The sequence below is a fragment of the Coturnix japonica genome, chromosome 4 (genome assembly GCF_001577835.2).
Source record: "Coturnix japonica isolate 7356 chromosome 4, Coturnix japonica 2.1, whole genome shotgun sequence".
In the NCBI taxonomy this organism is placed as follows: Eukaryota; Metazoa; Chordata; class Aves; order Galliformes; family Phasianidae; genus Coturnix; species Coturnix japonica.
In genome coordinates this window covers 49,322,544-49,336,942 of record NC_029519.1, presented here as the reverse complement: position 1 = coordinate 49,336,942, position 14,399 = coordinate 49,322,544, and the positions used below count along the sequence as shown (strand labels likewise).

General features: G+C 37.0%; 1 protein-coding gene across 4 annotated transcripts in view; it reads left to right on the top strand.

Moving 5' to 3' along the window:
• LOC107313570 (bifunctional heparan sulfate N-deacetylase/N-sulfotransferase 3) overlaps window positions 1–14,399 on the top strand; it is a 66,520-nt gene that overhangs the window by 35,012 nt on the left and 17,109 nt on the right. For all 4 annotated transcript variants that reach the window (XM_015861926.2, XM_015861923.2, XM_015861924.2 and 1 more), the window contains exons 5-6: window positions 617–802; window positions 4,775–4,903. In XM_015861926.2, coding sequence (XP_015717412.1) covers window positions 617–802; window positions 4,775–4,903 — 315 coding nt within the window. The remainder of the gene's footprint in view (window positions 1–616; window positions 803–4,774; window positions 4,904–14,399) is intronic.

Below are 14,399 nucleotides of genomic sequence, written 5' to 3'. Positions count from 1 at the left end.
AAATGAAAGAAGTCTGCAAAAATGACAGATATACTACAAAAGGTGTTATTCTAGAATATCTGCTTATTATCTTCAGTTTTACACATCACAGTTTTTATTTAGATGACACTAAAATGGTTGTTTTTTGAATATGATTTTATGCTGCTAGCAGACTAGAGGGGAAATAGGATGATCTTTTGTGAAATTCAACTAAGTAATTGTGTAGGGACATACAGTGAAAATCATGGGGTTTTTTAATTGTAAGTGCCAAATGCCATTTTGTTGTGTATGTGCCAGTGCTTTTCTCTCTCAATACTTAGTTTGTGAGCAAATTCCTTGTCAGAACTTGAAAGAATTCAGAAGTGTTTAATGCACTGGTTATAGAAATCAGCATAGAATGTTTTTATATCACTCTTGCCTCCATGTAAAAATGCGTATTCAAGTCTTAAGTTTCAAAATCCTGTGTTTCATCTTCACCATGCTGCCTTCCATCACTGTTAGATACCAAAACATATTGTAATGTCACAATTATTGTATATTTCAGACCTATTCTCAATCTCTCACAAAGGATTAGTGAAATGCCAAAATACTGTTTCTAATTTTTTTTGAAAGCAGTTATTCTGTTGTTCTATTTTAGGAACATGGTATTCCAACTGATATGGGCTATGCAGTGGCTCCTCACCATTCTGGAGTATATCCAGTGCATGTTCAACTTTATGATGCCTGGAAAAAGGTCTGGAATATCAGAGTTACTAGCACAGAAGAATACCCACACCTGAAGCCTGCACGGTATAGACGAGGCTTCATCCACAAAAATATAATGGTGAGTTATATTTCTGATCATATTACCACCATTCCTAGTATCATACAGTGGTTTGGATTGGAAGGGACCCCTAAGATCATCTAGTTCCAAAGCCCCCTGCTGAAAGCAGGAACACCTCCACTAGACCAGGTTATTCAAAGCTCTGTGCAGCTTGGTGTTGAATGCCTTCAGGGTGGGGACATTCTCAACTTCTCTGGGCAACCTGTTCCAGTGTCTCATCACGCTCACAGTAAATAATTTCTTTCTGATACCTAGTCTAAATTTACTCGCTTCCAGTTTAAAGCCATTTTACCTCATCTTGTTACTACATGCCCTTATGAAAAGTCCCTTGTCAACTTTCCTGTAGGTTCCCATTCAAGTACTGGATGGCCACTGTAATTTCCCCCCAGCACCTTCTCTTCTCCAGGATGAAGAACCCAGCTCTCTCAGCCTGTCCCCACAGGGAAGGTGCTCCAGCCCTCTGATCATCTTTGTGCCCCTCCTCTGGACCCACTCCGATGGTTTGATGTCCCTCTTGTGTTGGGGGCCCCTGATCTGGTTCCCCCCCCCTCCAGGTGGGGCCTCACAATAGCAGAGCATGGGCAGAATCACCTCCCTCGACTTACAGGTCATGCTTTGCTTGATGCAACCCGGGATACAGTTGGCCTTCTGGGCTGCAGGGGCACACTGCTGTCTCATATTGAGTCTTTCATCAATGGAAACCCCCAAATCCATCTCCTCAGGGCTGCTACCACACAACTTCTGCCCAATGTATATTTGTGCTTGGGATTGCCCTGACCCATGTGCAAGACCTTGTGCTTGCATTTTACAAATTCTTTATTCCCATGTGGAAAAAGCATACCCTGGAAGTTCTCACTGTAACACATAAAACACGTATTGTTTTGCGTAAGTTGCAAGTTATGTTTGACAGTATCCTGTTAATTAAAATCGGTCTTTTGCTGATGATGCTACTGCTAAAGAAGGTGGTTTCCAGGAACCCTGCTGTTAACAGTTAACAGACTGTTAACTGTTCTGTTTCTGCTGTTAAATACTGATTCAGAGGTCTCAAGAAAGTAGTCAACTTTGCATGTTTTAACAGAATTAGTTAGATTTTTAGCAGGTTTTAAATTTACACACTACCATTAACTGCAGAATAATTTTGCCAGTTTATTCCATCTGAGAATTGGATCTTTATGCACGAATATTTTTTCTTCCATTTGAACTATGCACAGTTGACCTTATTTTGCTTTTTATCACACAGAAATGTGAATTGTGCTTTGCACTGTTACTTAACCCCCGGCTAGGCTTTGGGCCCAGGTGGTCAATCTGGATGCAGGGCAAATACCTACAAGGTGAAGGGAAGGAAGGTTCCCCATCAGGCTATGAAACTGCACAATTGACACAGCTACAAATCAAATCACACAAGTTTTCTGTATTACATAATTCACAGTGTAGTTTACTGACAGCAGTACTTGCCTAAAGCGTGAATACCAACATGGAAGGCATTATGCTAATATCTTTGGGTCACTGAGACACAAACTATTTCCAATTCAGAGAATATCATCTGCAGATTGTTTCATAACAACTTGCAGAAATACTTGATGATATCTGCTTGAGTAACTTTCTTTTGGAGCATGTAGGAAACTTGTAAACAAGATACTTGTGTATGTACCATGCTATACCTCTGGATATGGCCACAGTTTGGGAAGGTCTTGTGCCATAGCCCGAGTCTGTTGCTGTGCTACTCTTTTAATTCTGATATTGTCCTCCAGTTACCATGGATACCACTTTTCTAAGTGGAATAATAATATGTCAAAGTTTTAATGTTCCGTTCTATTTTGGGGTGAATTATAGATGAAATGATCTGCAGATATCCAGAAAGAAACTGACACCATACAGATTTAAGCTAAAGTTTATTCTCCTTAAAGCATTAATGGTGTGTTGGGGAAAAAAAGTGTTTGTGGTTATGCTCAGAGGGTGTAGAGCACTTGAGTAAGACTGATTGACTGAGAATCTCCAGAAATCTCTTTCATAAATTATTGTTAAACATAGAATTTGAAGATACACACTGACATGCATTTAGCACAAAGAAAAAGGACATTGGGCCAAACACAATTTACTGAGAATGGTTGTGTAAAACCACCTGTTTAGGAGTCTCAGACTTTCAGTTCTCCAGGGCAAACACATTAATAGTTTACATGCGCAGACTTATAGTGATAAATATATCCAGTAATAAATCTGTTGTGTAAGACTTGCCAAAGTATTTCCTGTCCAATATATCTTCATTCTCTGTGTCTATAAAGAATTGTTCTGATATTTCATCAGTGAAATCCAAAGTTTTTTAAAAAGTGTATGCAATTTTGGAACAAGAACATGAATTCCATACATTTTATGACAACACAGAATTTACAAACTATGATCACAGCATCTGGTGTAATATCAAAAGATGCTGAGAAATGTAAATGCAAAAGAAAGAGTATCTATAAAGCTCAAGTACCTGTCAAGTAAGAGAACTGCACAATTTAGAAGTTTTAACTATTATTTACTAAATGTTCTAAATTGGACTAAACAATTTTAGCCCAAAACTAAAAGTTTTGGGCCCCTCACTGCAAGAAAGACATTGAGGCCCTGGAACATGTTCAGAGGAGGGCTACAAAGCTGGTGAGGGGTCTGGAGCACAAGCCTTATGAGGAGAGGCTGAGGGAGCTAGGATTGTTCAGCCTGGAGAAGAGGAGGCTCAGGGGAGACCTTATTGCTCTCTATAAATTCCTGAATGGAGGTTGTAGTGAGCTGAGTGTTGGTCTCTTCTCTCATGTAATCAGTGATAGAACTAGAGGGAATGGTTTTAAGCTGCGCCAGGGGAGATTCAGGCTGAACATTAGGAAGTATTACTTCTCGGAAAGGGTAGTCAGGCATTGGAATGCACTGCCCAGGGAGGTGGTGGAGTCACCGACCATGGGAGTGTTCAAGAAACGTTTGGATGTGGTGTTGATGAATATGATTTAGCTGGGAAGTATTGGTAATGGTTGGACTAGATGATCTTCTAGGTCTTTTCCAACCTTGATAATTCTGCGATTCTCTGATTCTGTGATACTGTGATTTGATGATAGTCTCAGTTTAAGAATTATACATGATCATCAATCTTCAGCTGTTGAATTTCCATAAAAAAATAGATGTAATTGAAATATTCTGCAGCAAATTATTGTCTTAGGTTGAGAGTAAATATTTAGAAATTCTACTGGGAAGTGCACTTATTAGGTTTCCTTATTCAAAAGATACATTCTTTGCATGTCTTTAAAAATACATGCTTTTGTTTCTGCTAATTTTGTTGCAACTGGTCTTATAAAACCAGCTCAGCTGAGTGAAAAGAAACTGTTTCTTACAATATGAATAAAATCCATAAAACAAAGAAAGAAAGAAAGAAAAATATCAGTAAGATTCATCACATCAGCATGGAATTACTATTGTTGGTGATACCTGAGCAAAAGAAAATGATTTCAAATTGTAATTTAAAAATATAGCAAAACTATCTTTTAAATAAAAGGTGGAACTGATAAATAGAAATAGATTGACGTATTTCAGATTACATTTCAAATTCTTTTAGAATTTTAGAAATCTTTGATGTTCAGACTTCAAACACATTAAGAGTGGGAAATATGGATGCAGTTATTATAAGGAAGCTGCTTAATTGTGACATGCCTACTGAGATCAATCTCCAGTTTCAGAGAAAACATGATGAATTTTTGGATGTCATAGCTCATAATAAAACCACTGTTTCTTTTTGTAAACTCCATTCATCTCTCAGTGTATTGATTCAACTAAATCACTGTTGACTTTTGGCAATGTTGCAATGCCAAAACTACAAAGTAGTTATCACTAAGGAACATGATCAGTTGTGTTGCTTTTCTGGCTATTATCTCATGAAATGTATGGACAGTTTTGGTTTGTGAATTTCTCTTGAATCTTTTGTTGCTTTTTTTAAATTAAATTCAGGTGCTTCCTAGGCAAACTTGTGGCTTATTCACCCACACTATTTTCTACAAAGAGTATCCTGGAGGCCCAAAGGAACTAGACAAAAGTATCCAAGGTGGAGAGTTGTTCTTCACGGTGGTTCTCAATCCTGTGAGTACAATGTCATTTTGAACCTATTTAAAAAGAATTAGTAAAATGAGAATTGAGTAAGTGCTTCAAGGCTAATCAGAGCTGATATCCATATAGTAATGATTTCTCACGGAGTTAGCTCTTTTGCCTTTTCAGTTAATGAATTTAAAATATAATATTGTGTATGTTCTGTTAGTCATACAAAATTAATCCCAACGTTTTTGAATACTGTTTTGTTAGTAACATAGTAGTAGAAATATTTATTGTTCTGTTTTACTTCTGCATGAAATAAGAGCTGTGAAATTTAATTTTTAAGAGAAGTATTAAGAACTGGTATTACTGTGAGACAAGTGCCTCAGGTGAAATCCATTATCCCACTCTTTAGAACTCTCAGAATGTTGAGAACACCCATTGGTTTGAGAAAGTTGCAAGCAAGAAGTGCTGGCACTTAAACCTGTTTTGAGAATGTTCAGTTGCTATTCTATAAAAGCTTCAATGAAAAGATCACAATAAGTTACTTGCACAATAAGTACACTGAATTAATGTGTCTGTTTAACCTTTCATTTATATTTAATAGAATAAACAAACTATAAAACTACTGAATATTGGTAGGGTAGTGCAGTACAGTACTTCAAAATGGCATATTAGGCCAGTTGCATTAAAACTGACCTCTCAGACAAGGTTTTCTGATTTATGCAATGCTATGTGGACTGTACAATCACATATTTCTGAGAAATATGACATCCCTGATATAATGCAGGCTAAAAGAAGGGAAGTTTTTTTTTGTTGTTGTTGTTTTTTTTCCTAAATGCAACTATAAATGAATGTCATACCACAATATGCTGGATATGAATTGTTGTGATCTTTTTAAGGAGTGCCTTTGAAAAGATGATGTGATGGGATTTATATATATATGTGCATATGAACAGTTTGTAAAGTTGTAAGCATTAGTGTGGCAGGTAACCAGGTTGGAGATCAGGTTTTGCATCTTTGGTTGTTTTATGTTTTATTTGTGGGACTTGTGTTTGTACCACTTTGTACTTGTACCCCTATTCACATGTCAGGGTTTTATACATTTGTCAAATTATAAAATGGAAGATTGAATTTCATAGGCCTTCGTGTCCTATGAAACTGACAGTCCTAAAACTGTCAGGGTTGCTCTCTGAAGAAATTAACATGAAACATCCAACCTTTCAGAGGATGCAAAAATTCTATTAGAAGATGTTTTCTAAACATTTTTTGTTACCGGTGAAAAACCTATGAAGAAGAAACATTAACTAGAAATCATTACGGTGTCATCTACAGAGTAAATAAATATTTTTTCTTCTTTTTAATGTAAAATATAGGTAGAAATTAAATGCAAATCTTAACAAAGACCTTTGTTACATTTCCTGGTTTATTTTGGATTACTAATTGAAAGTGAAAATAGTTTCTAAATTATAAATTGTTAGAGTGTTATTTTAGGAACTGAGTACTACTCTATATTGAAATAAATGCCCCTAAGAATAATACTCCAATTTTCTGTGCAGTGTAGTCTTGTAATGGCAGCTATTCACATGAGAGGCTCTGCTTCCTTGTAGTATGCTCGAATCAATCACAAACTGCAGAATAAACCTAAAAATAAAAGCACCAAACCATATGTGAATCTCTGAGCTTTTTGACATGAGAGTCAGTATCGTTGTCATTTTCTCAGGGCATTCTATAGTCAGAGGTCTTGCAGGTAAGAAAAGCATCAGAGTGCAAATGAAATCCTGCTCTGCAAATGATCTCTACTGGTAATGTGGGAAATTGGTATCTAATCTAATAAGAATTGGTAGCAAATCTTGCGGACTAAAAGATGTATTTGGTATGTATTTATGAGCCTTCAGTGCTTGTTAAATTGTGATCTGATAGTGGCTGTAAAATGATGTCCATTCCCATTCAGAATGCTGAAGTGCCATGAAGCTAAAAAAAAACACCACACAAAGTACTAAACCTTGTTATCTACTTCTAGAATAATATTTAATATTCATTTCTTCTGTTAAAGATCCTGTTCACTGCAGTGGCCCTTAGACAAGATCATAGTATATCAGGATCTTGCACAAGATTTTTTGCATGCACACACACACACACAAAAAAAAGGCCTTCAGCAGCCCTGTATTGTTAGTATACAGGTATTAATTGTTTCATGTTATCAGTTAGATAACGCCTTACCAGGAGGATTGTGTGACTTGCACAGATTTTTCCAGGGAGGTCTGTGGCAAAGCTACAAGGAAAACCTGGATTGCACTTTTAGAGGAATGGATGTGTGTAAAAGCACGAGGTTGTTTTTTCTCCAGCTTCTCAGTGCTTTAGTAAACTTTCTTATAGGAAGGAACCTGGATGTCAGTGGAGACAGCTGGCAAAGAGGTAGAACTGCCTCTAAGTGGTATTGAAACTATATTAAGAGAGTCACAAGAAGAGATTATCCTGTCAATTAAAAGGAGACTGAACTAAACAATAGCAGGCTTCTGTCTTTGCTGTGCTTAACTGCATATCGCAGAGTAAGTCAAGCCTGCTGCTAGTTTTGTGAAATACAGCATCCCCTTATAAAAAAGATTATGTCTCTGTCAGTTTGTTTATTTTGCATTAGCTGCACCAGAATCATTCTCAAATAAATCCCAACTGACTTTTGCAACATTTAAATTGGCATATTTAAATAAATGAAGAATCTTTACTGGTATTAAAACATTCAGCAAGTGTTTTGTTTGATGAAGTTGTTAGAATTTTCGGTGACTCCAGATTCTGTCTGCAATATTCAGTGGAGTTTTTAATTAATAAAACATATTTCCATTAAATGTCCTTTAGAATTAAAATGTACCAGACAGAAATCAACTAAAGACAGCACTGCATATTCCAGCATTTTCCCTGATGATGTACGTGTACTCCCACTGGATCAGCAATTAGAGATTAGCTATTAGAGCAGCTCAGATCAACACTTGACAATCACAGAATGTTCAAAGTAAAAGGACCACTCACCTATAGCTGCAGCTGATGGAGGCTACAGAGGAACAAACAAATTGAACAGCTCTTGTTCTCCTAAATGCTGCCTGGCCAGCAACCTCAATTGACATGTGAATGGTGGGTTACCTTACACTGCCCTACACAGACAATGGGAGAATGAGTTCACTGTTGTCTGAAATAACTTGCTTGTTGTTAACAGTGCGTTTTTGTATTCTCTGGAACATGTACTAATTGATCATAGCATTTTCTTCTCATTGCCATTCTTATTTGTGAGATAGGTATATCCATGTTTCTTATTCTTCAAGACACTACCATTTTGTGGAAAGGACAGGGGAGAAAATAATATGGAGATATGTATTATGACACTGTAGAAATCTAAGACTATCAAGAACCTTCTGCAGACTTGATCTTATGTGTAAAACTGGAAGCAGTTGACTGAAGAAGACTACAAAGATCTAAAAAACTCCACTTTGAAGGGAATTCCAAATGATCAGTACTTATTATATTTGAAAAGGCATTTTAAAAAAACACTGAAATTTCATGGAGAACTTAGGCAGTGAACTCACTTCAGAGATCCTGAAGAAGAAAACCAGCCAATTAAATTATAGTGATAATTTAACTGAGAATCATATCAGGATCTTTCTCCATAAGACTGTTTTTCACATTAAGAACCTAAATTTGAACCACAGAATTGAATTTGGTTGGATATTTGCGACTGCAGTAGTTGATAAGACACAGATTCCATGTAGGTGTTCATGCTTTATATTACCCTTAAGTACAGGGAAGACTTTCATAGAGGATTACATTTCACATTTATCTCTGCTGTAGAATGTGTAGTGCTTTCCTCATTCATATCTTCTGCCATCTGCTTCTGTAGACATTGTTCAACATAAGACAGGCGATATGCAGGGCAAGCTTACCAGTTTCATTGCTTGGTTGGGGTTTTTTTAAGGTTTGGTTGTTGTTTGTTTTTTCTTAGCTTATTGTTTTTCTAAGTGCAACATTTCACTAATGAAAAGAAAGCTTAAGAAGCAGGCTGATGCTGTTAAATGCAGTTTCTCTCATCTGCTTTCTACTAGTCCATCAGATTTTATTGCCAGAGACAATTTGTTAATCTATTTGCTTTAGTTTTCAAATCCTCATATGGAGGATGTTTTGATTCTAGAATCCACATAATCTGGTAAACCCAGTTTTTTGTAATATAAGGCCAAATTCCCTGAGAACGTGGTTTGAAACAGTATTTTATGCCTTTTATTTTCCATTAAAATCAATGAGTTAAGCTGTACTGATTTAAATTTGTAGAATGTGTTCATGACGTAGTCCCAGATATGCCAGGATATGTTTCATTTAAGTATGGAAGATAAAAATCAGGAGTTTTGCAGTCCCACCAGATGGATGTGTAAGGCAAATCACGCTTCATAAAAATCTCCTATATCTTTTCTGCCTCCAAGAAAAACAAATAACACAAAATTTAGTAATTGCACAGCACTTATGTGCACTTTCTTACAAAGTAGTGGGTGTCTATGATCTGAAAAAACAGGATGATGCTCCATGGAGAGAAATCTGGTGAAAGTCTTGAAGTGTTTGACTATCCAATAATGAAACTAATATGTAGCCAGCTGTGTGATCTCCATGTATTTACTGCCATATTGATTGAAAGACTTCATGATTTAGGTTCTATGCCTGATTGGTCTTAAAATAATTGTAATGTTCATATGCACTCCATTCTGACTATTTTCCTTTAATTTCTAACTCTCCCAAGTTACAGTGAGTAGAACTGTTATTAAGCTAACTGACTTGCAACAAGGGAGAAGTTATCTCCTTTAGAGCTGAAAATGAGAGTGTCTGTATGAGCATCAGCAGAACCTACTGGATCTTAATGTGACCCTAAGCAAGACCGACAGCCAGCCTTTGGAACTAGAGAAAAATACAAAAGCAAAGGCAGTCAGGCTCAAGTTTTCCATTTCCATCTGTCCAGCTTTCCACATCTTCATACTTAGAGGCAGTAAAGACTGAAAAGGAGGCAGCTTCTGCTCAACAGTTTCACCTCTTCTCTGTTCTTTTGTTCCTGTGTCAGTAACTCTGGAGAGCTCCAACAAGAGCTTGGGGAGTTGCCATCAACTGGGGAGGTGAGGGAAGTCAATTATGCTTGGCATTTTGGTTGACTGCAAAATATGAGTATTCTTTTGTCTGCGCTTCATAATCTGCCCATAGCAGCTTGAGTGGTCTTTTTGGGGGTGATATGGACAAAATATAGAAGCAAATTAATGGGCACCAGAAAAGGTTGAAAAATAGACATGCTATCTAGAGGTAGTGCCAGCAGTAGAAGAACAGCAGGCAAGAAGAAAACTTTGCCCTTCTAAAAAGTTTTCAAATGAAAAGCTGGGTAGAAGTGTTTTACAGCTGTTAGTAAAGCGAGCCTCCTGAGCAGCCTTGTAAATAAGACTCTGGTACCAGCTAGGAAATTGCATCACAAGCATAGTCACAGTTTTTGGAGAATGCTAAATAAAACAGCACCCAACTTTGTGCAAAAGCTGGAAATAAATTCAAGTTTCCTGACTGTCAGACCAACAATTCAGTACTACCCTAAATATGTAATTTTGTTTGATCTCCTAAATCTTCCCTGGCTCCATCACATTTATAGTGCAGGTACTGCTATGTAAATCAAATTCAACTAGCCTACTTGCTGTCTTTGCAAGTGGGTAGATCTGTGGCAGCTGCAGAACTAGCAGTATAGCCTAGGAGCAAGTAGTGATATGCAAGCTGGAATATTTATGTTGTGGAATTGAACACGGCTTTTCTGGCAGCATACAGATCTTAAGGGAATATGTTTCAACCAATTAATAATATATGTTCAACCACAGACTGTGATCTAATTTCTTATTCTATCACTTTGTGAGTCTAATGGAGCAAAGCCTGATATTCCAGAGTCTCTGAATACCTGAAACTAAGTTCTTCAGAGTAATATGGAGACAGTATCAGAACTGCAAACGGAGTGTACACAATGCCAAATTAATTGGAATATAGGTGTTCCGAGAGTTAGGCATACTCTTGTGGCCTGTAAATATTTGTTCAGCAGCTACAATAGCAACAATATACTAAATTGGTAATCTATCTGTTCTTGTGCCTAGCAAAGTTGTTTGTTTTTTTTGTTTGTTTTATTTTATTACCCATAGTTATTATATTATCACCCAATTGTTAGACATTATTTTTACTTCATTTTAAATTGTTGTGTTTAACTTCATTAAAAGGCCTTTAAGGGTCCCTCCAAACTCAAAAGATTCTGTGATTCTAATTTCCGTTGCTACAACCTGGATAATTCTTTGTGTATTTTTGTTGGTTGGTTGGTGTAAATTGTCAAGCATTTATTGTTTTCTTTGTTCTTGATATATGTAATTTAATAGTGGCAACTCAATCCCAGTCTTCCTTGCAGTCTGTTGACCTAGAAGCTATTGCCTCTAATTGGGAAATGTTGTAGTGAGGAAATATGAAACACAAAATGAATGTTCAGAAAGATAAAGGCTGTTCCTCCTGAATGATTGTCCTTGTTTCCCTGCATCTCTTCAGTACTAGCCAGAATCCCAAATATCATCAGGGATAATAATGAGGGGGAGAGCAAAACAGAAATAGTGTTCTGCCCTTTCATTCTGAGGAAGGAATACAGAAGTGCTGAGAAGCAGCTGAAAGGAACTAAGGATCCAGCTGTCTGCCAGGCTCTGTGAGAATGCAGAGTGCAGGAGAGCGCCTCTGCTGCTCTGATCTGAAGATGGGTGGGAACAAAAAAAGGAGCTGCTGCCCAGAGGCCTGGTTTAGTCCCAAACCATCATTTTAAATATTGTCTGCATTCCATTTCAGTCCCCTCATGAAAGATATTAAATCCCGTGGAGAGTGCATTGAAGTGCAACCAAGATGATAGTTTGTTTATGAGGAACAGCTAAAAAGGATGATCCTTCTTGCACTCAGATAAAGAAAATGCTGAGATGCCCGGAAAGAAATAGCTTTAAAAGGGGAATCAAAATAATAAAATCAAATGGGGTCTTTCTAACTGAAAGATAGGCTAAAATGCTTGTTAGAGTAAATATAAATCCATTCACAGCTGCTTCTCTTTTGAAGAAGGAATAAAGAAATATATGAAGCTCTATTTATATTATATGGCGATGCCCAGGGGTGCAAGATTATTGAACAAATAGTGGTTTTTACTAGTCTAGCCTTCTGAGATGCCTTCAAAGGATTCCTTTTATATCTCCCAATCTGTAGTTTTAAGAGAGTAAATCTTTAGTAATGTAGTATAGTGATCATTAGCTGTCATGGAAAAGTGATCATCCTCATTATTTGGAATTTGCTTGAATAAAAGTTGGGATATGATATATGATACCATGAAACAAAGTATCATAACTCAATACAGAAGGCAAAAAATAGTTACCTTGTTTTGTCTGAATGTGAAACTGCACACCTGTAAATAGAAAGGCAATTACACAAGTCTCCAGCATCTGTGTTGCCCTACAAAATGATAAATTGAGTTCTGCTCAAATTGGTACAAGGAAATATCTGGCAACTCAGCATCTCTTGCAATGGGACCCACACCAGGGTGCAACCCAATCAAATGGTACTTGGCTATCATATTCTCCTGTAGCTGGGGAGACATGGATAAGCTTGTCCATCTCTCTGATGCCGTGGCCATGTAGCTGTTGTTATCAGGCCACCAGGAGTGCCCCGAAAACAGCAGCAGTGTCTGGTAAGTTGGCATCACAGACTAAGCCACTATCTGTAAAAGTGTGTGATATATGAAGTGTTCTATTCTCAGAGAAACGTAGCCAGAGCTGGCTCTGGGGCAGCTACAGGGCTCTGCCCAGTGAGGTCAACCCTGTAGTCCCCTGCTACCAAGACCTTGCCACATACACCCAGTACAGTCAGCAGTCTTTGGTTGTTTTATGAGCACAGGATTGTTGTTCGCTGATTCTGCACAGTGGTAGTGATTGTGCTGGGAGTTTGCTTGCACAGTATCAACTGGAGGAGAAAAAATTTATTCTCATATTCTTGGAAGGTAATCAGTTATCTGTTATGTTTTTGATGCTGCATGGAAGTACCTTTGCAAGGTGTAGTTGTGAGTGCTTTAAAACAGCATTTGATCTTCCATTTTTTTTGTCAATTAACCATAAATTGTTTGATGTAAAAAAAGGCTGCATAATTGGAACTAAAATCTCTGATATTTCTGCATTTCCTTGTAACAGCTTTGTATGATGGAAATGATTTATTATGATGCATCCAAACAATTTTTTAGCCTCCTTTCTAATATACTTCAAATTACAATTAATTCCCTTCAGGGAAAAAAAATAATTCATATTTTCCCCGAACTAGGAATCTTTTCAAGTTCTTTTGCTTTTTCTTTCAATGCAGTGCTGAAGTTTTTGGCATGTAGGGAGGGAGCTGCCATGAGGTGAACTGACTTGATAAAAGTCAGAGGTCAACTCGTGTGGAAAAGAAAGAGGTTGTCAAGAAAGCAAGTTAACCTTTCTTACAGAACCACTCTGTTTCCTTGTTGAGAATGACAATCCAGTGGCTGGTCTGTTCCTGCTTTAAGAACTAAAATAAAAAGGGGATCTTAAGAAGGTTGCAGATTTGGCAAAATGCTGATTATTTGTTACCAAAAGGGAGTATTCAGGGGAGGAAAAATAAATAGAAAAACTAACACCACAAAAAAAAAAACAAAACAAAAAAAAACAAAACAAAAAAAAACCAAACAAACAAAAAAAACACACACACACACACACACACACACAAAGACACTGCTGTCTGAAATGAAAGATTATGTCCTAATGACTAATATGTGTCTCCTAATTGTACTGAAGTCAGACAAAATAAATGAAATACTCTGTTTACTTTTTTAGCCAAGGAGGTGACACCAAATGACACTATTGATGGAACATCTTTTCCACAGTATAATTCACTGCAAGTAATACACTGCATTACAGGGAGGTGTACAAGAAAATTAGTTGTAAAGTTTTCTATCACAAGAAGCCAGTGATTAAAATAGTCCAAAACAGAAGAACATGCCACGGATTCTAATTTTTCATTTTTCTTTTTCCTTTTGAAACTGAAGGCTGGAATTCCTTTACAAAATATTTACTTCAGTTTTTGAAGTGACTTCAGAATTGAAGTTTTGATGAGCTTTTTTCATTTTCAAGTGGTTACTTCAAGTCTCACTTGAAATAGAAATAAGCCATTAAAGGCATTGGCAGTTTTATTTATAAAAAGAGTCGAGTTTCTATTTTTTAATGGAACCGAGTTTGGAGAATATGTCATGAGATAGCTTTCCTATTTAAAAAAAGAGGGGGAGGGAGAAAGAAACCTCCTAGAGAAGCCAAAGATCACAGATTTCAGTGTAAGAATAGCACGTCTCATCAGTAAAAATTGAGAACCAGATCATTTTTCAAAGCAGAGGTTTCAGTCCGCAGTCGTTCCTTAGACTCTGACAGTCTGTATTGCTGCTCTGCTCAGCAGTACAGTTTATGTGCATTCAATTTATTTTTCTCTC